Source organism: Lontra canadensis, unplaced genomic scaffold, assembly GCF_010015895.1.
Source record: "Lontra canadensis isolate GAN:19392208 unplaced genomic scaffold, GSC_riverotter_1.0 scaffold65, whole genome shotgun sequence".
In the NCBI taxonomy this organism is placed as follows: Eukaryota; Metazoa; Chordata; class Mammalia; order Carnivora; family Mustelidae; genus Lontra; species Lontra canadensis.
The window spans coordinates 8,194,320-8,220,783 of NW_022631059.1; the positions used below are offsets into that span (position 1 = coordinate 8,194,320).

At 47.8% G+C, this 26,464-nt stretch overlaps 1 protein-coding gene across 1 annotated transcript; it reads left to right on the forward strand.

Annotated features, from left to right (window-relative positions):
- Positions 1 to 282: 282 nt before the first annotated feature.
- ZNF217 (zinc finger protein 217) lies at positions 283 to 13,322 on the forward strand (the record flags this gene model as incomplete). The annotated part of the gene is made up of 5 exons (XM_032878948.1): positions 283 to 1,759; positions 5,280 to 5,396; positions 6,159 to 7,571; positions 9,067 to 9,198; positions 11,124 to 13,322. Coding segments are annotated over 4 exons (3,117 nt in total), but the record flags the coding sequence as incomplete, so codon positions are not given.
- Between the last annotated feature and the right edge of the window lie 13,142 nt (positions 13,323 to 26,464).

The following is a 26,464-nucleotide window of genomic DNA, read 5'->3' on the forward strand; positions in this document are numbered from 1 at the left end:
AATCCCTTGTCTCCAGGTTGCTGGGACTGACTTCTTGCTCAATTGAATCCCTCACTCAGTGGAGACAAAGAGAATTAATGCTTTGTGCTGACTCATATTTGAATCAAAGCGTTGGGGAGTCTGTCTGCCTTGTGTGTGGAAAGAACCAGTGAGAGGCTCTGTCACCGAGCTTCCTATGACTTCTGAAGATAAGAAGCTACAGGAATATATACTTTCGTTTGAACTTTTATAAAAATATTTGTTCTAGTGCTAAGTGCAGGGCTGCTGGGGGTGTGAGTGACAAGTCTTACAAGTGGCCTTATCCCAATTCCAGAAATTCCTCCACCGGATTCTAATTTTATATACAATCCTAAAGTGCCAGGAAACATGCCAACTCAGTCCCTGTTGGTGTATATGGATGGACCGGAAGTGATCGGCAGTCCCCTTGGCACCCAGACGGAGCTGGACGATGCCGTGTCGATAAAAGGGACCAGCACCGTTCCTTTCAGAGCGACACAGGAGAAAAACATAATCCAAATAGAAGGATATATGCCCTTGGACTGCATGTTTTGCAATCAGACCTTCACACACTCAGAAGACCTTAACAAACACGTCTTAATGCAACATCGGCCGATCCTCTGTGAGCCCGCGGTCCTGCGCGTGGAAGCGGAGTATCTTAGTCCCCTCGATAAAAGTCAAGTGAGAGCAGAGCCTCCCAAGGACAAGAATTGTAAAGAAAATGAAGAATTTAGCTGTGAAGTGTGCGGGCAGACCTTCCGAGTGGCTTTCGACGTGGAGATCCACATGAAGAAACACAAGGACTCCTTCACGTACGGGTGCAGCGTGTGCGGGAGGAGATTCAAGGAGCCCTGGTTCCTGAAGAACCACATGCGGACGCACACCGGCAAGTCGGGCGCCAAGAGCCGCCTGCAGCAGGGCGCCGAGAGCCCCGCCACCATCAACGAGGTGGTGCAGGAGCCCGCGGCCGAGAGCCTCGCCTCTCCTTACAAAATCTGCATGGTCTGTGGCTTCCTCTTTCCGAATAAGGAGAGCCTCCTCGAGCACAGGAAAATGCACACCAAAGAGCCGGCTTCCGGGGCCACCGGGCCCCGCACGGACGCCCCGCCGGGGGGCACGGCACCCCCGGGGGACGAGCTCCTGCAGTTCCTGAGGCTGAGGCCCGCCTCGCACCCCGAGAGCGGCCGCAGGCCCCCGAAATGGATCCCTCAGCTCGACCCGTTCACCACCTACCAGGCCTGGCAGCTGGCGACCAAAGGGAAGGTGGCCGTGTGCCGCGAGGTGAAGGAGCAGCCGGGCCAGGACGGCAGCACCGACAACGACGACTCGTGCTCGGAGAAGGAGGAGCTGCTGGAGATCTGGGGCGCCGGCAAGAGCCACGCCGAGGGCTCGGGGAGGGCCCGGGCGGGCCGGAGCGGCTGCGCGGGCCTCGCGCAGGACAAGGAGAAGCCCAGAGCCGGCGGCGGCGAAGTGCCTTCGGCGGAGGCCGACCCGAAGCTGTCGGGCAGCAAGGAGAAGCCGACGCACTGCGCCGAGTGCGGCAAAGCCTTCCGGACCTACCACCAGCTGGTGCTGCACTCGCGCGTGCACAAGAAGGAGCGCAGGGCGGACGCCGAGTCGCCCACCATGGCCGCCGACGGACGGCAGCCCAGGACGTGCTCCCCCGACCTGCCCGCCGCCCTGGACGAGAACGGAGCCGGCGAGCGGGAGGGCGGCTCTGAGGACGGCTCCGAGGACGGCCTTCCGGAGGGGCTCCATCTGGGTAAGCCCCTGTCCCGCGCCCCCACCCCCGTCCCAGACATCGCGGGCCGGGCCGGGGGGACGCCCAGGCCCCTGGGGTGCCCGCCGGTCGCGAGCCCCGGCAGCTCTCAGGGCCGTGATTCTTCCCTGGGTTGCTTCCCGCTCTGAACCTGCTGTTGCTTTATCTTTGGTCCCGGAGGCCACGCCAGCCTCCCAGCGTGCTCCCTCGTGCATCGGTCCGGGCAGTGGTTCCGACCTGGGGCGGTTTTGCCCCCAGTGGAATCTGGCAGCGTCTAGAGAGTTTTGGGTGTCCCGGTCGTGTTAGTGTGTGCGCGGCTGACCCCCGGGGGCGGGCGGTAACCAGGGATGGCGAACCTCCGACCGCGGCGGGGCGGCCCCCCAGCCCGCGAGTGTGCGTCCGGGGAGAGATGCTGGGCTGGGCTTCGGGGTTTGGCCTTACATGCGACGCGCAGACCCGCGTCCCTGTGCTCTGAGACCCAGCTGTCGTGCGCTTCCTCCGCACGGTGCTCTCGTGGCCACAGAAGGTACCGGGAATGGTTCTCAGCCAGAGCAAGGGTATCTTTAGAGAAACGGATGCTACCTGGTACCCTGTCCTCTCTGTCTGCTGGGCTAGTGTTTGGTAATAGCTCAGGAACTAAGAGCATTTGCGTGTAAAATGAAAGGACTGAACACAGCAAAGATGGTTTAAAGGCATCTCAAGTGCTCAGTCAGATTTGTCTTGTATGAATGGCTTTTAGAGGACATAATGGCTGGAGGCTCAGGAACTTTCTTTTTTTTTTTTTTTAAGGTTTTATTTGTTTATTTGACAGAGACAGTGAGAGAGGGAACACAAGCAGGGGGAGTGGGAGAGGGAGAAGTAGGCTGCCTGCTGAGTAGGGAGCCCGATGTGGGGCTCCATCCCAGGACCCTGGGATCATGACTTGAGCTGAAGGCAGATACTTAAGGATTGAGCCACTCAGGTGCCCTGGGACCTCTCATCTCTTGAGGCCGGGGGACTTATCCAAGGCAGAGGATTCCCCCCACCGTGTTTTAGGTCTTGCCCATCTGCACTCGAACCAGAGATGCTTCTATCTGTTAAATAATATTTTGTTTGAATAAAGGGCTTGGCTCCTTGAAGGCAGTTAGAAGAGCCCCTGTGTCGATTGAGGCCACCCAACTGAATGGTGGGAACGTGACTCAGTCTAAGAGGGATGTTATCATTCACAAAAGTGTTCTTTGGTTGAAGTAGACACTGCTGCCTTTTTTGACTGTAGCTTGATGGTATGTGGCTGGCTTGTGCGAACTCAGGTGTGAGACTCAAGGTGAATTTGACCACATCGTACCCTGGACTCTTCATGCTCCAAACAGTGTCAGGTCCTTTTTGCCATCACACGAAGGATGATGTTCCTGATGAGGATTTAGGATGTCTTGAGTTTCAGGGAACACAGGAAACCTTAGCACTTAGGATACTACAGTCTTCAGAAATCTAGAAAACCCCATTATGGTGTCTTCATGACATCATAAAACAAAGGCCTTGAACACAGGCCTGTCGTCTTCACCGTGGTTCCTAGTAGTGTCATTCCTGTTCAGGGACATGTGGTAATGGGGAGATGGTTGGGTCTATGAGCTGCCCCGTTGCCCTGAAAGAAACGAGATGGCCGGTCTCCTTCTGCCAGTAGGTGATGTGGGCAGAAGAATCAGGTGGCAGTCTTGGTCGTCAGGCGGGTAGAATGCCCGTAGCTGGGAGCGCCACGACTTGCCCTTAGTCTGGTTCTGCCACTGCATTGTTCTGTGGCTGATTACATGTTGCTTAACCTTTCTTTGCCCTGATTTCTTCTCTCTGTTGGCAAAATTGGTTCATCGACCCTCTGTATTCCACCTCCCAACGATAATTTCAACAGCCTCTTGATAAAAAGTTTGCAGTCCTTGTAAGAACTATAAAATCAGAGGCAATGCCCAAGGAGCAGGGACCAGGTATATGTGGACATTTCACGTCCTTTATGTTCAAACAGATGCATTTCATAACTTTTTGGATATGATGCAACATACCATAAATCCTGACACATACTTGGGAGTAGGAAATTGCAGTAAGGTTCAAATTCAGCTTGTTGGGTGTGATTGTAAGACAAAGCTGGGCCTTCTGTATTTAGAGAATTGATTTTCCTAAGTTTATATTACGATGTGGTGGTCTAGATTTATCTTCCTGTTACTGACAACCTGGCTTTCTTGAGATTGACTTTTAGGATCAAAAGAATTTTTTTTTATGTTTGTTCAACTTCATAGTAGGTTTAATAGTGGTTGTTCATGTGATTGTTTTTTAAATCTTCGCCATCAGTGGTTGTCTCTGCCTGTTTACGGTATTTGTCGGGGCGGGGGGGGGGGGGCAGTTGAGTGAGGGGATCTTGCAGTCCTGTCTGTTGTATTGGAGGCTGCCCATGGTTAGCTCCTAAGCTGCTTTTTAAAATCTGGAAACTAGATCTACATAATCTAAAATGCAAAATGGGGAAGGAGCAGGGAAAAGAGGCCTTTTTAGTTGGAATTAACAGTTTTCAAGGCAAAGGAGCCAGTTTGGTTTTGCTCAATTTTAAGAGATGACTCCACTTCCTGGTCCTTATTGAGGTGCACGTAATAGTGTTCGGTAAGAGGAGGTTTATCTAGAACTTTAACAGTCATTTTTATGGGATTGGGTATCTTCGCTGTAGCAGATGTCATTGTCTTTTGGAGGCTGGTGGTGGGTGGCGGCGGGTGTAATCATCCTGTAATTAGTGTCCGCAGTGCGCCTTCACTGTTGCAGCCCAGACACACTGGCCGGGTTGTTGCAGAGCTTGAAGTATATGGTTTAGGCCTTTGTCATTTGGGCACAGATTTTGATTGATCTCACATCTATTTTTGGCCATGTGAGTACTTGTGAATGATACAATGTGCTTTCCAAAAACGTGCTAAATTTTGACAAACTTTCTTAGGCGTTTGACCCAGAGCCCAAACCTTTTATTTTCTTTAAAGATTAAGTTGTGCTTGCTACCCTCTAGTGGTAGCTGGCCCAGTCTTAAGACAGACTTCTTTTCCCTGGTGGTTGGGGAAATTGGCAATTTCAATTGGCTGAGTTTTCTAAATCAGTTATCCTGAAGCAGTGGGTTATCCCAGCCATTGTCTGTAGGTCCAGCTTTAGTCTGCCGGTTCCAGCTTGTTGCAGACATGCTGGGAGAACAGAAAGTTGCCCATGCATGTCAGTCTGTTATGATCTTTCCTGTGATTGAGGCAGAGGAAGGACTGAACCGGAGACACCAAATTCTGCCGTACTCAGAAAACAAAAACAAAACCTAGAAACAGGGCACACGTGTTATAAAAAGCTTCCAAAACTTCAGACAGTCTCAAGATAGCATGTGGTGTGTTCTGTCCTTTCTGGTGTACCCCAGCACTGATACAAAAATTATTTTATGCTTTCCAAAAATAGTTTCCATCAAGAATACTTGATGTCAGCTTGTCTTACTCGTGTACTTGAGCTGTCTTCTTACAGAAATATTTTTTGTTTCTGCTTTAAGATAAAAATGATGATGGAGGAAAAATAAAGCATCTTACATCCTCAAGAGAATGTAGTTATTGTGGGAAGTTTTTCCGTTCAAATTATTACCTCAATATTCATCTCAGAACGCATACAGGTAAGGAACTTCCTAGCTTTTCTTAATTCTTATTAGCTCAAAGAATTATGATGTAGCTTTGTGTCTTGGCTTCTTTTCATATTGTTCAAATATTCTGTTAGGCCTCTGCAATAGTTTAATAGTAAGCGTGTAGTGTGTTGATGGCAGCTTTCATTTTAAGTCTGTTAGTGTCCGTGTAACTTGAACTGTTCCTGTTTTGAAGTTAGTTTCTTACTTCGTTTCTGACTACTGTATCCTCTTATTAAAACCTCTTCAGTGTTTTTTAATGCCACAGCTGCTTCTGTATTAACTGTTATGATTTAGAAGGCAATGAGAATGTATTTAGTATTTTCTTGAGGTTTTAGAAGCGGCTGTAACATAGTTACGGTTTCGGAGGCTGGGCAGACTTGAACTGTGTCTCTTCCACTCACTGGCTGTGCAGCCCTGGGCAGGTCCGTAAACCTTCTGTGCCCGGTGTTCCTAGCTCTAAAAGGATAATGATGCCCTGTGCCATAGGGCCATGATGAAGGTTAAATAAGTTTAAAATGTGCTATGTTTAAAAAAGTCAAAGACCTGTATTGGCATTTTCAAGTATTCAGTATAGTAAGGGTGATTAAGCGAGCAACTTGAGAAAAATCCTGGATATGCAGATTTGTAGAGAGAGAAGGGAAAAGTTAAGACTCTATATTATAGTCTCTCCTGGCAGTTAATTTTAGTTTCCAAAGATTGATTTTGATGTTTTTCATGACCCCTTGTGTGACACAGCGGCATTTCTTGTTTTAGGTGAAAAACCATACAAATGTGAATTCTGTGACTATGCTGCAGCGCAGAAGACGTCTCTGCGGTATCACCTGGAGAGACATCACAAGGACAAGCAGATCGATATTGCCGCCGAAGTCAAGACCGATGGGAAAAACCAGGAGACGGAAGATGCACTACTAGCCGCTGACGGTGCGCAAACCAAAAATTTGAAAAGATTTTTTGATGGTGCCAAAGATGTTAAAGGCAGCCCACCTTCAAAGCAACTTAAGGGGATGGCCTCTACCTTTCAGAATGTTCTGGGCAGCGCTGTCCTCTCACCAGTACACCGAGATACTCAGGATTTCAATAAAAATGCAACTGATGACAGTACTGAGAAAATGGGCAAAGCGCCCGCCCCCGCGTACTTGGACGTGTTGCAGAAGAGGGCGTCAGGTGACCCTCAGCCCCCGGAGCCGGCGTGTAGGGCGGAGGCGGGGGTCCCTGCGTGCGTGGACGGCAGTGCGGCCCACGGTGCTGACGGCAGCGCCAGGGAGAAGCCGGCCGGGACGGTGGCCGACGGCAAGCACAAGCCCGGCGGGGACTGTCAGGAGAAACCTCTGAACCTGTCCCTCGGAGCGCTTCACGGCTGCCCGGCCATTTCTCTGAGCAAGAGTTTAATCCCAGGGATCACCTGCCCGTTTTGTACCTTCAAGACCTTTTATCCCGAGGTTTTGATGATGCACCAGAGGCTGGAGCATAAATACAATCCCGACATCCACAAAAACTGCCGGAGCAAGTCCCTGCTACGCAGCCGGCGCACGGGCTGTCCGCCCGCGCTGCTGGGGAAGGACGTGGCCCCGCTGGCGCACTTCCCCAAGCCCCGGGCCCGGCCCGCGCCCGCGCCGCCCGCCAAGGTCGCGCCCGCGGACCGCGACCGCGGGAAGCCGGGCCCCGCCAGGCCCCCGCCGCCCCCGGGGCTCGACCCCAGCACTTTAGCGCCCAGCAACCTGAAGGCTCCACGGCCGCAGCACCAGCACCCGCACCCGCAGCCCGGCGGGGCGCAGGGGGCGGCCCGGCAGGCCGAGCCCGCCCACCCGGAGAGGGGCAGGAGGCCCGAGGCCAAGCCCCGGGCGCCCGCCGCTGCCCCTGCCCCTGCCCCGCCCGGCCCCGGCGCCGCCAACGGCTGTGCAGAGCGCCCCTGGGCGCCACGGGGCCGCGACCCCCAGAGCGGACGCCCCGCCGAGCCCGGAGAGCCACTGCCCAAGCGGCCGCGACCCGATGCCGAGCCGCCGGCGCCCGCCTTCCGCCGGGCCTTCGAGCTGCCCAAGTACCACGTGGTGCGCGGCCTGCAGTCGCTGCTGCCCGGCGACTGCGTGTGTCCGCCGCCCGCCGCGCTGCCGCCCAAGCCCCGCGCCACGCCCGCGCCGCTCTTCGCCTGCGGGCCCGCCGCCGAAGGTGAGCCCTGGCCGGGAGGGATGGACCCACCCTGGGCCTGGAGACTGGCTTTCCCAGGTCCCCCGAGCCCCCGGCCTCACTGACCGTCCGGGGCCGGCGTCCCGGGCACGTCCGGTCTGGGGTGGTCCATTCTGGGGTCGGAGCTGGGGCGAGGTCTCTGCTCCCCACGCTGAAGTCCTTCGGAGCCGGACCTTGGCTTCTGGCCTTTCGCCGTGTATGTGGCCACCAGTGTCCGTGCTAGCAGGTGGCACGTCGCAGTGACCCTCTTCCCCGCCTCTTCCCAGGGAGCACGGGCCCCCCACCCACCAGGAACAGAAAGTGTAGGAACCCCAGTGAACAGTCTTTTGAACAGTTTGGATTCTAGATCTACCATCATCTAGATGATGATAGTAGATTCTAGATTCACGCTGCCTTATTTTTAGCCTTTGTTAAACATTAAGTGCATTTTAAGAGGGACACCCTATCCCCGAAATGGATAAATTGTTAAAGTAGATTTACTTTGGAGCTCTCCGCCTGGAAGTGTTCTCAGAGCCCCTGCTTCCTCCTGGCTGCACTCCCTCCAGGGTGTGTGGTGCAGACCTGGGCATATAAAGAGGTCAATCAGAGTGTCCCGGGGACCTTTCCCTCTTGGCAGACTTGATGAAACCACTTCCTTTGTCGGATGTAAGTCCTGCTGGTGTGTGCAGCTCCAAAGAGAAATCTGTTTGAAACCTCTCAGTTTCTATTAATTTCAAATTGAGGGTTCTGTGGGTGACAAAACTCTTATCAAGGATAGCTTGATGCCATTTGATCTGGTAGGGACAGCAAATTAAAAAACAATTGCTTTCACACATACCAGTGAATTTCATAAAAATTGTGATAGAATACTAATTTTTGCAGCCTTTTGATTAAAACTGTCTATTTTCCTTCTTACCAGCTCTTAAAATGTACAGGAGCCAAAACTTAGCCTTAACTTGAAGAGTCTGGGCTCTGTGTTGCAAGCAAAATTCTTCTTTATTTATTTAATTTATTTATTTTTTAGAGAATTTATTTTTAAGTATTCTTAATCTCAGACTCGCAGCCCCGAGGTTGAGAGTTGCACACTGCACGGACTGAGCCAGCCAGGCGCCCTGGAAAACCCTTTTTAAAAATCAGCATTTTTTCCTCCTTTTCCCCACAGTTTTGGTTTCTGATGCACATAAGTTTAAAATATTTTATGCTATCATTTTTTCTTTTTCTGTACCTAAACCCTAGGTCTTGACTTTTTAGTTCTTACTAATGACAGCGTAGGACTTAGACCTATTTTAGCTTTAGTGACTTGAAATTTTGTATTAGCAAATATCCTCTGGGCACTTAAAAATGTTTCAGTGGTAATTTGCACACAACTGGTGTATTCTGATCCCATTACCAGTCCAGAATTGTCAAAGTCGACTGACCTCTGACAATCCACAAACACCTTCTCAGTAATATTGAACTTTATTCTAAACACTTTTTCACATTTTTTTTTTCCAAACAGGAAAAAGGCCTGTGTCGTACCAACACTTGTCTAGCAGCATGCTACAAAAGAGAAACTATGAGAATTTTATTGGGAATGCACATTATCGACCAAATGACAAAAAAACTTGATTTCCTATTTTGGGTAAGAAAGGTGAGCATATATGGTGTGTTGATTTTTCTTAATTGAAAATAAGCCATCTAGTTTATCTTGTAGAATGTAAAAGTAAAATTACTTTTATTTATATACTTAACAAGATTTATTTATCTTAGAACAGGAGAGCACAGTGGGGAGGGGCAAAAGGGGAGGGGGAGAGAATCTCAGTGGAGCCCCGCCGTGGGGCTCGATCTCGGGACTCTGAGACGTAACTTGATCTGAAACCAAGAGTCAGGTTGCTTAATGGACTGTGTCACTCAGGGGCCCCTAATTGTAATTTTAAAGTGTTTTCAGACTTCGAGTGGCTCAGGGTCTGTGGATATCTATGATGATGATAGTAGCAATAATAACAGTAGCAACTGGGATTTACTGAGCATTTATTTGGTGCTCTGCCTTGAAGGCTTTTATAATCCTGACCTCACTCAGGCCTTCTCACAGCAGGGGACACCAGGCCAGGGATTAGCACCGGGTTCTGTCTAGGAGGCCTTACTGGTACACCGCTGCGTCTGTCCTTGTGCTGTTGGTGGCGGCTTCTCTGCCGCATTAGCAGAGCTGGGTAGTTGTGACAAGGAACTGAGGGCCTGCAAAGCTGAAAATAATTACGCTCTGGCCCTTTACAGAAGATGTTTGCTGACCGTTGGGCTAGGAGGCCCTGGGTGCGCCAAGGCTTGGAGGTGTAACTTGCGCGGTGCCTACTCTGTTTGGTTCTGTCCTGGGTCTGCTGGACCAGGGCCTGGGTCCCCCTGCCCCAGCTCTCCTGTTGAAGAGCTCGTTCAGAGCCTCTGTGCCGCCTTCTCCGTGGGGAGGGGAGTGGGCCAGGAGCAAGTAGTTGCGTTCTGACTTGCCGATTCCGTGGCAAATGTATGTAACTGTAGAGATACAGCAGCAGCGTCACAGTCATGCACACAGTAGTCTAGTCAGTTCCGAGTTCGGCCCAAGTTACACAAGACCTACTCGAGGCCTCCTTTACCTATATGTTGATTGAAAAGATTGGGGCTTATGGATAGATTTGAGTTCTCTCTCGCAGAAACCCTTGTCCTGTCACGTGACTGCCATCCAGCCTCCCAGGCCAGGGCAGGATTTCTCCCTCCTGTTTTCAGGGGGACGCTCGTGGGGCCCATCAGCCTCATGTGGGTTTACTCACTTCTTTCCCCTCAGACAGTGAAAGTAGAATGAGAGTCCAGTGTTGTCACAGGAAGGGGGGTGAGCCCGTTCTCCATTAAAACAAACGAATGATGTCTGGATTACAAGGGACAGATCCTTTGTGTCACCGATTTCCTGCACTTGATGGCACAGTCCATCGGCAACAGCACACTCGAGCCGTCCTGTTGGCCGGGTTTCCCTCGCTTGCGCATCCGGCTTCACTGCCTGCTAAGCTTGAGAGGAGACGCCTGTGTTTATTGCCTCGCCCCCTGCTGGGGACATCCCTGATAAAACTTGCTAGATGCTCGCAGAGCAGATGATGTTAGAAACTTTCGGTTTCTCGTCAGTGACCGTTGGCCTCTGCCAGACTCCGTGTAACTGCTAGGGATTCCGAGTCTCATAAAATCATCTTCATTAGGTCACTGTCCCGTATGTAGCGGGCGTCTCTGAGACGGTACAGCATCGTGTAGAGTCCTGGTGTCCTGGTATTTTCACTGCCACTTACTTTTTTTTTCAAATAAAGATTTTATTCTTAAGTCTCCTCTACACTCACCTCGGGACTTGAACGTAGAAGCCCGAGATCCGGAGTCACGTGCTCCGCCCATGGAGCCAGGCAGGCGCCCTTTTGTTGCGACATTTGAGCTCAAGTGGGAACTCTTTGCGGGCCTCGACCCATCCCCCCTCCCCTGCCGTAGTTCTGTTGGTGGCACTCGTTTGTTGTGGATTTTCTCAGCTGTTCTGAGTTTCATCCTAACCGCGTTGAACCTTTGTTTCCGTAGCTCTCGATGGCCGTGTGTCCGTGCTGTCCGTGAATCGAGTTCGTCCATCCTTTGGGAGAGCCGGCGGTGGAAGCCGTGAAATAAGCTTGACCGTGCCATGCATGTAACATACCAGGAACACTACGGTTGTGTAAAGTTGTCCTGTTCACTTTTGTACCAAATAGCAATAAAAACTATAGTTGGAAGAGTTGGGTTGTACACAAATGGAGACTGGAAATCTCTATTTTGCCCCTGAATCATATTTTTTTTAGAACCGACCAAATAAGAAGAGGAGTGTCTGGCCTACTTGAGCGCTGCTGGAAAGAAACCGTCTGGGTTGGGGGGTGGGGCGGGGAGAAAGTCTATGATGTTCGCACCTCAGGTAACTGTACATATTGTAAGTTCTAGACCTGCTTGTTGGGATACTGTGTGTGACTGTTTTCCTCTCACGTAGCTCATCACTTTGAGCGGTTCCTGCTACTTGTGCTCTTTTCGTTTAAAATGTGTTTTTAAAGAAAAAAAAATGTCTTCAATGATTTGTATTATGTTAAATCCTCCTCAGTCTCTCGTCTTCACAAAATTGTTAATGGAAGTATTGACCCTCTGTGACTGTGTGCTGCTCGTCCTGAGGTCGGCCATTCTGAAACCGGTGCCCTTTGATGGCGAATTTCATTCTGTCAGCCGAGGGGGAGTCCAGAGCCATGAGCCTTTCCTGAAAGAAGTGGTGTGGTTTGTGGGGGTTTGAAGTGTATGTGTTTACAGAGAAGCGTGTCCTCTGCAGAGCGGCCACATAGCCAGTAAACACACCAGATTTATATGTGGAGTTGCTTCCATTTATTTTCTATCTTATTAATCATTTCTTTTGGAAAATTCAGGTTGTTTGGCTTTCAGTTAAATTAGTATGTAAAAAAACAAGTGCTGAATGATACATGCGAATGACACATTGGAAGCCGTTTTAAAGGACATGAACATTTTGGGGCAAATTTTAGGTTTGTATCTGGATGTCTTGGTGTGCCTGGCGTTGGGGTGACCTGTGGACGTATTCGAGTCCATTACAGACACGTCGATTCTGAATAAGGAACTGCTGGCTGAGCCTTCTGGTAATGGGGAAGATGTGATCTTTGCCCGACCTCAGTTGTCTTCCCATTTTTGGTTGTTTTGAGCAGCAACGTTTTTCTCCATGATCTGCAGTTTGGGTTTTAAAGACAGGATAGCCACCCGCTGGCTTGCTAGGTGTTTTAAACTTTGGTTCCCTTAATCCTCTGTCCGTGGCTGAGTTTTTTCAGCAGTACATTGGTTTAGCAACCACAAAATAGTTTATTAAGAAAACTGTTTCAAAAATAAATTTGCACTGTTAAATTTTCTTGCCCTGCCCTTCCGCGTTAGAGCGAGAGTAAAGTCCTAAAAGAATCCTGATTTGTTTTGTTTTGTTTTGTTTTGTTTTGTTTTCATTATGCACCACGAAGCATACTTGACAGAGAAGTCTTAACTCCCGCGTTGAAAGGAGACCTGATTAGAGATCGGTCTGCTGGCATTGCAATGAAGTGCTTTGTATCAGGAAAGTGTACACTATTTACTTTTTTTCCTGTTCACAAGCTGAGCCATATGTACATAATCTAGATTTTTGTTTTCATAGTTTTGCACTTTTATAGCCTATTTTTGAAGATTAACACATTTTTCAAGATGATTGACTTGATCTTTGCCTAATCCGATGAGTGTTGCAGAGAGCTTGCTCTGAGTATAAATGTAAATCTTAAAAGGGGATGCGAGAGAGGGCTGAAATTTAAACCTGTACTTTAAAAAAAAAAAAAATCACCAAATCTATTTGAAAACAAGTCAATTCATGCCATGCTGAAATTTTGGGGGCTTTCATATTTCTCCTTTCTTAACCACATTTCTGAATTTCTGAATGCGTAAAATGTCCTTTTTTTCACAGCCCTTATACTCTAAAATTTTTTGTTTGTTTTTGTTTTGTTCTATCAGTATTAACTATTGGGATACTACTGGTTTTGTATTTTTTTTTTCCTTTGCAACAACAGTACATATAATAGAGGTACAATCCGTTGGATTTTTGTTTATGTATTTATTTCATTCCAGTTTGATTTATTTTAATTGTTGATACTTGTCAAACAGTAGACATTACTTGTTTTATTTATGATATATTTCAGCTTAAAGTTATGTTATTATATGTGGATGTAAATATAGATTTGGTGTTTTGCAGTCTTGCGTTTTGGTCTTTATTGTGTCCCTGGTTTCTGTTTTTAGTTAATTTTTTTATGAGTACAATCTTAAGCCTCTAGGGTAGTAGAGAGGTTAGTGTTGCAGATCCTCGATGCTTGCCAGCAATATTTTGCATCTCCTCCCTCTTTGCCCCCCCGGGGTGTTTGAAAGCAAATCTCAGATGTGATTTAGTTTTATCCCCAAAACACTTCAGTATGTGTCCCTAACGGATCAGGGCTTTCATGATCGCAGGCAGCTAAATGGACAATGATTCCTCGTAACCAACCTCCAGGACCACATTACGTTGTATTAAAAGTGGCTTCTCACAGTTAGTAAGTTGCAGTCAGGACCCAAACGAGATCCACTTAATTGGTTTAGAAGATGGTGTTTTTGTTTTTTTAAGATTTATTTACTTTAGAGAGAGAGAGTGCAGTGGCGGCAGGGGCAGAGGGAGAGAGAATTTCAAGAAGACTCCGCACTAAGCGCACAACCCGATGCGGGGCTCAATCCCATGACCCTGATCAGGACCTGAGCTGAAACCAAGAGTGAGACGCTTAGCTGACTTGGCCACCAAGGCAACCCTAGAAGATTAGTTTTTTTTAAGTCGATTGTACTCTACCTCCCGCTCCATGCACACAACATTTAATTTATTGAAGAGGCTGGGTCATTCGTCCTGTAGAAGTTTGCACATTCTTCTTGGGGCTTGTTGCATATTTGTGGTTTCATCTAACCTGTTTTCTCCAGTCTCTCTATGTCCTATGAATTGGTGAATTTAGTTCAGAGGTTTGAAGTAGATTTGAGCTGAGGTCTGGGGGAAGGGTCTCTGTGCTCCCAATTCTATTATCTCTGGACACGTACAACACTTGGTTTCCCAACCTGTACTCGTGTTTGATCAGTGGGTTGAGATGTCAGACTGTCTAGCCATAATGAAGTTCTCCATCAGACTCTCTCCTTTGAGTTTTAGCAGCCATTGATGAGCATTAGGAATTTTGCAAAAGGTGATTTTTTTAAAGTGCTGTCATTTCCTCTGCATTTATTACTGGACAGAAGACCTCACTCGTGATTATTTGTCCTGAAATACAGCTTGAATAAGAAAGGATAAATAAAACTTGATTCTTCCCCCTTGATTAACCAGCTTTGAAATGAATTCTGGTGCCCAGTATCCTGTCTGGTCCTAGACATGGCTGGTGAGTGAACTTGAGAGTTTTTTGTGAGGAACTCTATACATTTGATGAGTTTTAAGCAATTGTAGGCATCATTTTGATGCTTACAGTCTCCTGTCTTTGGCCATCAGGGGCTCCTTCAAGTTGGCTCAGTGTGTTTTGAACAATAGTCTGAAGGCTTCTTAGCTTTTTGCCATAATAAGATGTCCTGAGCTCATCTTGACCATTTCCTGACCAAGACTTGCAGAGTTAACTTCTCTGAGGATCCTGGGTTCCTTTTATAGGAAATGGTAATTACAAGTGGTGACTTGGGGATAAGGATGCCCATTACTCCTGGCTTGCTTCAACCCCCAGGGCTTCTTAACCTAGAGAACAAAGACATACATGTTTTTTGAGGGGGAAAAAAAAATACTTGAATGAATTATATTGGTGTGTTTTGTTTTTTAACATTCTATTTTTAAGTAATCTCTGTGCCCAACTTGGGTTCGAACTCACAGCACCAAGATGGAGAGTCACGTGCTCTACTGACTGAGCCAGCCAGGTGCCCCTATATTGCTGTTTCTAAGTCAAATTTAAAAAATACAGTCTTTATTTTTTTGATTTTATACTTAGTTCTCTGAAAATGTGGGTTCCTGATAACAACATAACCTGCTTTGTTCAACTGTGTGTAGCAATAAAGTCATGATGCCAATATTAGCAACATTCTAGGTGGAGATTTCAAACTTTTTAATAGTTCCACTTGTTTATAACTGGTTTTCAACTTGTGGTTCCGGACTAGCAAAATCATCATCATTGGGAAATTGCTAGAAATGCAAACCATCAGGTTCACCTTAAAGTTGCTGAGTTAGAAACCACACAGGGTGGGGGACGGGGTTGGGGAGATGCATCTAGAAGTCGCTACTGGAGACTCTACTGAGTAAATTCCACTCGAGGAACACAGCATGGGTTAGGGAGCCTGAAGTTACTTATCTGTAGATTTGCCAACAACTTCATGTACTGTTAGTTTCATTGTTTTCCATCTTTGGGTACTGCCTTGCCTTTTTTTTTTTTTTTTTTTGTCTTTTTAATATAATTTTGTTAAGTAAAACAGTTCTTAGTTAAAACTATAAAACCGGGTATGTTCAGAGAAGCGTAGCTTTCACCTTTCACACTATTTCCTCCTGTCCCTAGAGTAACCGTTTTAAAAAAATAGGTTTTCATTGATCTTTCCTTTGTTTCTCCCTTTGCAAAGATAGGTGTATAAGCAGGTGTATCTGTATGCCCTTTTATAAAAAGGAGCACGGAATACTAATGCAGGCCGACTTGAGTGGTTTTACTCATTGTTTTCTTAAGATAGCGCACTTTTCTCCTGAAAACCAAAGGATTCAAAGAACAAATTCAGAGAGGTGAAAGTTGGTGGCCTCGCTGCCCGTTTTTAGTCACTCGGCACATCTGTGTTGATGGAGAGTGGGATGCTGGGTGCCGGGGCCCTGTGCCCCCTGAGCCAAAGTTGAGCATGGAGCCCACCTTTTCCGCGAGGGTGCAGAAGGTCGCTGAAAACTGGTACACAGCCCCAGTATGACAAGGCATGCTAGTGGAAGGAAAGCAGGAGACAGAGGAGAGCTCAGTGGCCAGGATTCAGGATGAAGGCCGCGGCCTTTCCTAATGCGGGTGAGGATGCGAGTCACGTGGCGCGATTCACGCAGAGAAGCGGCTGGAGTCTTCAGTGGGTCAAGTGCCCGCAGGAACGAAGGCCCGGCTCCGGGTCAGGAAGAGCTCGTTGTGGTTAAGGACTTGCGTGGAGACCAGCACCGCTACAGAGCTGAGCTCTGCACCTCGTGGGTGTCGACGTTTGGGGACCAGATCAGTCTTTGTGGCGGGACGCTTCCGTGCAGCCCCGCGCGCTCAGCTTCTCTGGCCTCCGCCCACTGGATGCGGGGAGCACCCGCCCCCCCACACCGGGGAATAACCACGGACGTCTTCGGGCGATCCCAAATGCCCGTAGGGCGCAAAATGTTCCCAGGAGAGAGCCACGGCTCCTGGAACAAATCTGGGAGTTCGGGCAAGAGTCCCACGTATTACAACTCAAGGATTCGGGGCCCCTGTCTTAAGCGCAGGGGGAGCCTTTGAAGCTGTTCGGGCAGACGGTGGTATCACATTTACGCTGTAGGATAACGATGGGTCATATAGGCCGGAGAGGCCCGAGAGTTTTCAACGCGTGAGTTTGTAAAAAGTCGTATCAAAGAAGGAAAAAAAAAGTCACTTTTTAAAATTGCCCTTTACCCTTAGCCAGTGAGAGTCCATCGTCACTTTCGCGCACACATCAAAGGCCTGAACCTCAGAATCACGTAACTGAGCTCCCCCCACCCCCGCGCCCCCCCGCCCCGATTCTGCCGGGTGGGTCTGGAGGAGGGCCCAGAGCCTGCGTGCCCAACGGGCACTCTTAGAAACTCTTATTTACTCCAGTGTAAGAAATTACCTTAAACTTCCCTAGATTTGCGATTTGGAATTCTAAGTGACCTCAAATAGCTTCAAACTGGCAACTGTAATCTCATTCCAGTGATAATGAAAATGTCCTTGAGCTAAGTGCCCCACAGGCATCCTCTCCGTTTGTCAACCGACTAATTGCCACCCTCAGCCCCCCGGGGATTTTCCCTTTAATCCCCCAGCAACCCGGGGTAGGAATTTGAGGAACAGACGATCCTTTCCTTCCACACCTCTGACACGTCAGAGCTCTGGGGCTCAGAGATGGGGTGCGCCTTTGTCCCACCTCAGGATTGCCCCCAGCCCTGCCCCTGAGCCCAGCTGTGTCACACGCTGCCACCAACACCCGTGCCTAGCATAAACCCCCAAATCCTCTCCCTGGCTTGCTTTCAAGGCCTGACCTCTGGCCTCACATATCCTTGTTCCCTAGTTTTTTGTGGTAGCCACGGAGGCCTTGCTTCTCCTTCTAGAAACTTCTGGGCATCTTTCTTTTTCTGCAGTGGCACCCTTGCTGTTTCAAGGCTTGGTAACACTTTATCCCAGGTTAGGGGGCCCCCCCCCCGACTTCACCGTGAGTGCTTGCAGGTCACTTGCCCCGAAGCCTTTCCAGTCTCCCCACATCTGTAGCTGGCATTACTTTTCCTCAAGCTCAGATTCCCCTGCCATTATGGTTTGCTGGTCTGTTCGTCTGCCGGACTTCTTTGCTGGGTCTTGCCCACTTGAAGGTGGGCTCCCCAGGGGAAGAAATTTATTTTATCGATGTTTCCCGTGGGAATAGCCCTCTGTTGGTAGGATGGATGGATGGATGGATGGATGGATACCCATGGTTTATTCCAGCCAGCAATTATTGAATGACAGAGAGATGGTCTCTTAGAATGTTCTCAATAACCTCTTGCCTATGAGATTATCTACGGAGTCACTGCACGTAAGCGTTTCCATCTACCTGTGGCAATAAAGGTACCACACACTCAAGTCTTGTTCGTTTATTATCCCTTACTTATTCTTATACCAACGAATACAGTTGTACAGGCGGATGTGTGCGTGGGTGGGTATCTTAGAAGAAGAAAAGGTAATTAGGATCCAGAGAGTTTGGGTCTGGAGTCTTTGAATGGTTTCCTGGGCGTGTGTGAAGGTGGGTAGAGTGGGTAATCGGATTACAGGAGGCTGGAAGCCTGGAGACCAGTGTTACTCACCTTTGAGTCACTGACACTTGGAGAAACACTGCCTGTGCTCCACCCTTTGCCAGAGGAAAGGTTAACGTAAAGTGGTTGTTCTTAAAACTCATGGCCTCAGAACTGTTTCACCCTCTTAGAAATTATTCAGGGTCCTCAAAAGTGTTTGCTTGTGTGGGTCATGCTTATCAGTATTTATCAGAGTAGAGTTTAAAACAATGAAAACACTTATTAATTCGAGAGTAAGAATGATAAGCCCACTGCATGTTAATATGAAGAACATTTATTTTTTCCTTGTAAATAACAAGATTCCCGAAGCAAAAGAAATGTTATGAGAAGACTGGCAATGTTTCACCTTTTTGTCAACTGTCTTTCGTGTCTTCATAGAAAAGAGTGGGACGGTCATCTGTGCCATTCGTTCAGTCTTGGGTGACATTACACATCCTGTGGCCCATGGGAAGCAGGAGACTTCATTAGGTATTTGGTCTTTTTGACCTTGTGCACCCCCTAAGGGGGCTTGGGACCTTGACCTTGTGCACCCCCTAAGGGGGCTTGGGACCCTCCGAGGTCCTTGGCCCTTCCGTCAGAGCTTCTGGTATAGTACGGTGAGCGAGGGCTTTACACGGGGCAGAGGGGTGCTTTAGCACCTCTATTTTCCTCCACTAAAAACCCAAATTTTGCACGAAAGGACAGATCGTATATGATTCCATCTATGTGAGGTTCCCAGAACAGTCCAATCCACAGAGACCAAAAGCAGAATGGCTGTTGCCTGAGATGGGGCGGGGGGAGGTGGAGGGTTTCATGGGGACAGAATGTCAGTTTGGGAAGATTAAAAAGGTGCTGGAGGTGGATGGTGGTGATGGCGGCGTAACAGTGTGTGAAGGTACTTATCACCACTGAATTGTACACTCAAAAATGGTGAAAATGGTAAATTTTATATTATGCCTATTTTACTACAATACAAAAAAACCCCTCTTAATTTAAAAATTTTAAGCACAATTTGTCTTTTATACCTCAGGTAAATCTATAGCAAAGAGAGTGCAACTCCCTCCTCCAAAGAGAGATACCTTTAATAATTCAGAATCTGTGTCTTCTGATTTTTCTCTGTGCCCGTGCTGGTACTTACTGTGGTTACCAAATATGGGATTATTCTATAGCCTTTTGAAAATTGCTCCTTCCCTCCTCCCTGGATTCAACAAAGGAGAATGGAGCACTTAGTATGTGCCAGAGGCAGTACTAAGAGATTTTACGTGCATTATCTAAGGGGATGATTTATCCCCACCATTTGACAGATAAGGAAACTGAGGCCCAAGAAAGTTAGGTTGCCTGTGGCTGATAAAGAGGTTGAGCTATGTCTGTGCTTTTAACACATAGATAAGTAGCTGGCTAGTTTATACACGAGTTTTGTAAAAGGTGGGTGTTTCTGTGCCTAGCCAAGGCAGTAACTTGGATTTGATTAAATTTGGAACCCAACTGGCTTCCGATTAGGATGAAGGTGGTGAGCAGAATATCCTTCTGCCAAATTGCGTGGGAGAAGTGCATCCTTAAAGACAGTCAACAGTGGGACCCTTTGAATGATTCAAGACTATTTTTCCCATAGAACCAACCCATCCGCTTAAGGACCCCAGACATTGTAACTCACAAGCGAACCTGTTCAATTAACCTCACCACCAGGTGGCGCTGTTGCAAACAAATTTCATTCAACTATTTGGGACCATTTTTCAAAGATTATTTGGGTTATTTTACATCCTGCAGGAAATATGAGCCCCTATTAATGTGGTTTTATGGAAATATCTAAAATGTTTATAGCTCAGCATTCCACGAGCTAGCCTTTATGTTCATTACCCAGTTTAGTCCTTGTACTTAGTGATTATAACACTGAAGCAAAACACTCTTATTTCGGTGTTCATTTCCAGGAATGTTCCCAACTCAGTTTACATTTAAAAAAAATATTTTATTTATTTATTTGACAGAGAGAGAAATCACAAGTAGGCAGAGAAGCAGGCAGAGAGAGAGGGGAAAGCAGGCTCCCCGCTGAGCAGAGAGCCCGACGCGGGGCTCCATCCCAGGACCCTGGGATCATGACCTGAGCTGAAGGCAGCCACTTTTTTTTTTTTTTTTTAAAGATTTTATTTATTTATTTGACAGAGAGAGATCACAAGTAGGCAGAGAGGCAGGCAGAGAGAGAGAGTGGAGGAACGTGCCTAGCAGAAAGCCCGATGTGGGGCTCAATCCCAGGACCCTGAGATCATGACCTGAACCGAAGGCAGAGGCTTTAACCCACTGAGCCACCCAGGTGCCCCCCCCCTTTTTTTTTTTTAAAGAAAGGAACTCTGGTTTTCACTGTCCTCTGCACTGTGTCATCAGGGGCTTCTCAGGGGGAACCCAGGGCAGAAGGGAGGTGTCTTGGGCTTCCGCTTTGCTGGGAGGTTATAAGGCAGATAGGTGCAGGTTAAACCAATTATCCTGACAAGGGGATGAAGTCCTAAAAGAGAAGGAAATCTAGTCCTGGGGGAAACAGGGCAGCTCGATCCTGTGGTCTTCCTGCCTCTTCCTCTTTCTCTGCGGCCCCCCTCACCCTCCTCACCCATTTCTCCGCTTCTTGTCCCTCCACCCCCCATTCTAAGGTGACACCATTAGGAACTTCCGGAAGTGGATCAGGCTTCGTGTGGGTTGCAGACCTCAGGAAAACGAAGGTGGATAAATGCTCAAACTCACCAGGCTCCCCCAAACAGGAATTAAAGCCACAGACGACAGTGATCTTAAGAGTTTTTGAATTTCTGTTCAGAGACAAGTTGAATGCGACAAATATCCTCTTGGCTGTGCCTTGTGCTGCAAATAATTTTGATTTCAGATTTTTTAAAGTACAGAGATAACGGTATTGCACGAGCAATAATACCAAGGACTTGGTGCCGACGGTAAGAATACACCACGATGCGCTCATGCTCTCTGTTCTTGGTAGGCGTCTATCTGCACCTGTGCTATCTCAAACCACCAAGTCATCGTGCAGATAGATACCTACCAAGAACAGAGAGCATGAGCGCATCGTGGTGTATTCTTACCGTCGAATACTATACAGTAGCGAAAACCAATGATCTACGATGACACAGAGTAACAGGGATAAACCTCATAAACTTAATTTTGGGGGAAAAATGCCAGACACAACAGAGAACATTCTGTACGATTCCATTCACGTCAAGGACAAAACCCAGCAACACTAATCTATGGTGTTAGAAGTCAGGATGCTGGGTGGTGTGGTGCTGGTGGGGGCTCACGGGGGCTTCTGGGATGCTGGAAATACTTCTCTTCTTCGTTTTTGTGCTGGTTTGTTTTGTGAACATTTGTTGAGGTCTGTATGTGTGATTTGGGCACTTTTACATGTATGTTATCCTTCAATTAGAAAAATGAAAAAATAGTACAGTATAGCATTTGGGAAGGCCAGAATACAAAACCCAGGAACATAGGAAGGCTTCAGCTCACAATGTACCTTTTATGGTCGGCACCGTCTAATGTCATTCTCTGAACAAGAAATCTGAGGCTCGGACGGTTAGGCACTGGGTCTCTGGGTGCAGGTAGGGATTCAGACCCAGAGGTGGCTGCCTGCAGAGCCTTGGGTGCCTCCGGGTCAGCCAGCTCCTCCTCCCTGTTGTTCGCTGATTGCTACAGTGTCGCAAGCTGAGCCAGCCATCTGGAACGTGGTCTACAGGCTAACTCTCACGCAAGACTGTGAGGTCCATGAAGGCAGGTCAGATTCCTTCATGCACTCATCATTGATTTTTTGAGGGCCTATCATCTGAAGAGACAAAACTGCTTGGTCTCATGGAGTAATAAATAAGTATATTATATAGTATGTCAGCGCTCATAAGAACGAGTAGAAAAAAACTGGTAAGGAGGGATCAGGACTCGGGTTGGGGGTGAGAGTGCAACTTCACATTTGATAGTGGAAAAGTCCTCACCCAGGAGATGAGATTTGGACAAGAGGGTGTGAGCCATGCGGTTATTGGGAGAGAAACATTGCAGGCAAAGGAGACAGCATGTGCAAATGTCCTGCATGACAGTGAGAAGGTGAAGGAGGCCAAGGAGAAGAAAGGGGATACAGTCTTTTTGGCCTGCTGGAAGGATTTTGGTTCTTGCTCTGAGTATGATGGGAGCCACTCCATGGGAGCAGGTTTGAGCAGACGATTAACGTGATTGGACTTAGTCACAGCTGTATTCCCAGCAACCAGCCCAGCGTCTGACCATGATGGGACACGGTCATTGAATCACTGATGGCATCTCCAAATAGGGTTGAATGTTCACGCAGCGGAGATGCTTGACAGGCTGAGCAACACACCAGCTGAACTTGATTTCCATTTCTAGAAGACCCCATCTCTTGCTGCCTCTGACCCCCGTGAGGAGGGTCTGGAGGACTTCCTGGTGGAAGCGTCATCTAATCTGAGACCTGTGTAGGGAGCTGGGAAGGTTTGCACTTGCTGCTCACTCTGAACTTCCCCTCTGGGAGGCGGAAGGCAGCAAGACCCACTTCGGGGATCATGGGCAGGTGGGAACCACCTGAAAAGAGTTTTCTGCCAGGGACAGATTTGAAGAGGCAGAAGAGCTGCTAGTTAGTTGGCAGGGGAGGTTCATGTCGTCGCGTGGCCAACGGAAAGGCAACGTGGGGCGCGACGCTGCAGAACCAGACCCACGGTTTTATCGACCGGAGGTGGAAAGGCGGCGTCAAAAATCAACAGCAAGACTTGAACTTTTGGTTGAACTTGTATTAAGTCTCCTTCATTATTATCGATTAGATTTTGAAGGTGAGCAGACAAGTGTAGCCATTGGAGAACGGAATCCTCTAATGACTCCCTTTATGGCTTTTTGTTGATCCTGAATATAAAGCAAATAATCATAGATCACAGCCAGCTCGGTGGCCTCCTTTCATCTGCGTATATAAATGACACGTACAGTTAAGACACTCAAGGAATTTTCAGAAGTAGCATCAGCCTGATGAAGGGACACAGGCTGGCGCCGCGAGGTCCTATTTTCTGCAGGTTTGAATCATGCAAATCTGAAATTGTGAATCAGAGGCCCGGCAGATGGAGCTGCACGGTTGACACCAACCGTGCAGGAATGTGAACCCCAAGAAATTAGAAATTCTCTGGGAGCCTTACGTCAGCCCGCGTGAGCCAGAGATGGCGGACACGTCTTTGCCACAAGGTGGCGCCCCCTCATCAGGTCAATGGACATTTGGGGCATCCCTGGTTGGGATTAAGCTGGAATTAGGTAGCGTCAGAGCATGTCAGGGATTGGGGTTTTCTCTCCCTGAAGAACATGCAGCTGCTCTCTAGTTCTTTGAAACCGAAGCCCATTTGGCAAAAGAAAACATTTCAAAAAAGTTCAAATAAAAGAAGTAGCTGATCCCTTAATTGAATAGTGATCGTGCCCTTTTATGTCAGGGTCCTCTCCATACTGTTGAAATTGCCCTTTAAATAAAAAGGAACGAAATCATGTATACAAGGAGTTAAAACAGTCAGATAGTATATACAATGGAGAACAAGAGCCTTGCCCACACCGCTGTCTGCCCCGGTCCTGCTCCAGAGGCAACACCTCCATCTGGCAGAGTGTCTAGCTGGTTCCGCCAGGATACGGCTGCGCTTGCCTCTGGAATCCACTCCAATCCCTTGTGGCAATATTTTTAGTTTGCCCATTGCGGTGCTTCCCAGAGGAGGCACTGTCGGCATTAGGGAACCCAACAACTCTTTGTGGCTGGGACTGTCCATCCATGGCCAGATGGAGCCTAGTGGTCCTGCCTCCACCCCAACCCCTAAGTTGGAGGGTCTGCCGGTTCTGCGAAGACGTTCCCTCAAAGCCCTTTGGGCCGGTGGGAGCTCCCTGCATTTGGCAGCGACTGCCCAGCTGACCTCATGACTCTATGTCGTGGTGACTCACTATTTCCTGCCTCCCCCCGTTGTCCAAGGAGGGTAATGGTCCACATCTTGCCACAATCTCTACTTTCACTTCTCAGTTTCTGTCCTTGCTGCTCCTTCTGTTTCAAGACTTGTAACATTCATTTTGGGTTCTGGAACCATCATGATGTTGTCCACACTTTACCTAGGCTGATTCTAAGTGCTGGAAAGTCTACTGAGTTGTAACGATGGACGTGCTGTTTATGGAACCAGCCAATGGCCGACCATGATCGTTGCTGCTTGCTTGTTTGGTACAATTTCCAGATTTTAGCATTTGGGTATGCCTTTGCTTATCCCGGTATCTGCAGGACCCCATGCCTGGCCTGACATTCGGAAGATATGGGAAGGAAGGTAGAGGTAGCCTTGGTTGGAGGTGAGGAGGCTCAGGGCACATGGTGATTTTTGTGGGACCCTTCCTCTGTGAGGGAGGCGTACACAGGCGTTGGAAAAGAAGAGAGGAAAGGAGGTATGAAGGAAGGAGAAATATTTCACCCCTGCATGGGTGTAGAGATGAATAGAATCCAGGCCGGATTCATGGTTGTATAGTTATTATTATGTTTGTCTTTCTTTTCTGATTTTAATAGAAATTAAAATGGTTTGTCTCCCTCTCTGACTCAACTCTAGAAAACACACAGGGTTGCTGGAGGGGAGGTGGGTGGGGGATGGGCATTAAAGAGGACACTTGATGGAATGAGCAACGGATGAATCACTGAACTCTCCCTCTGAAACTAATGATACACTAGACGTTAATGGATTTAATTTAAATACAAATAATTTAATAATTTAATATTTAATAATTTAAATAAAAATTTAAAATAAAATTAAAATAAAATTTAATAAAATTAAAATACAAATTAAAAATTAAAAACAAAAATGAAAATGAAAACATTCTATGGGCCCCAAAAGCTCACAGACCTGACATGGTACCTTCCGTGCCTAAGGGAAGGATGGAAACAAACCAAGCAGGATGAAACAGGAAGTCTTCCCGGGAAGAAACCTTGCCTCCCCACGCCCAACACCTCCCACCCATCATGTCCCTCCTCCAGGGTGAAATGCAGTCCCTGAGTATGTGGGGAGGGAGGGCTGAGGGGCCAGCCCTGCTCACCAACCCAGTCTCGCCTCCTCCTGGGACCTCTCTGACCTCTGAGGCTCTGCCGTGTCCCCTTCTGTCTCTGAGATGTTCCCCAAGACTCCTACCTTCTTCTGCAACACTTCCTTCCTTTATTTTTCTTTCTTTTTCTTTTTTTTTTTTTTAAAGATTTTATTTATTTATTTGACAGAGAGAGATCACAAGTAGGCAGAGAGGGAAGCAGAGAGAGAGAGAGAGAGAGGAAGGGAAGCAGGCTCCCTGCTGAGCACTGAGTTGGATGCGGGGCTCGATCCCAGGACCCTGGGATCATGACCTGAGTCAAAGGCAGAGGCTCTAACCCATTGAGCCACCCAGGGGCCCCTGTTTCTTGTTTTTTCCTTTTGGTGCCAGTGATTCCAAATAACAAAACTAATAACAAAAACAATAAAAACAAACAATTTTTTTTTTTTTTTTGCTAAGACTTACTAAGACCTGGCTGTGAGCCTGGTACTGTGTGGTGATATCAGCATTATCTTGTTTAATCTCTAGGACTGACTCATGACGAAGAAACCAAATATTCCTGTATTTGTCAGATGAAGAAACTGAGGCTTGGGGAGGGTCTAAGTCTGTCAGATCGCTGAGCTGGTGCGGGAACCAACCCTTCTGTCACACACATGGAAAACTGTTTAGACAAATATCTGTCTGTCTATCATCTATTTATTATATGGAGGTAAAATTCACAAAATGTAAAATTAAGCATTTTAAACTGTAAGTTCAGGAGCTTTTAGTATATTAGGAGTGTTGCACAACTACAACTTCTTTTTTTTTTTAAGTCTTCTTTTTTTTTTTGAAGATTTTACCCATTTATTTGACAGAGAGATGCCACAAGTAGGCAGAGAGGCAGGCAGAGAGAGAGGAGGAAGCAGGCCCCCTGATGAGCAGAGTGCCTGATGCGGGGCTCGATGCGGGGCTCCATCCCAGGACCCTGAGATCACAACCTGAGCCGAAGGCAGAGGCTTAACCCACTGAGCCACCAAGGCACCCACAACTACAACTTCTAACAAGTTTCAAAACATTTCCATCACCCTAAGAAGTCTGTATCCATTTGGCTGTCACTCTCCATTCTCACTCTCCTTGAAACTCCTGGCACCCATGAGCCTGCTTTTTCTTTCTACTGATTTACCTGTTTTGGATATCTCAGAACAACAGAATCATATAGTATGTGCTCTTTTGTGTCTGGCTTCTTTTATTTGCCGTACTGTTTTCAAGGTCCGTCCATGTACCACTGAGTATTAATATCTCATTCCTTTCGATGGCTGGACCCTGCTCC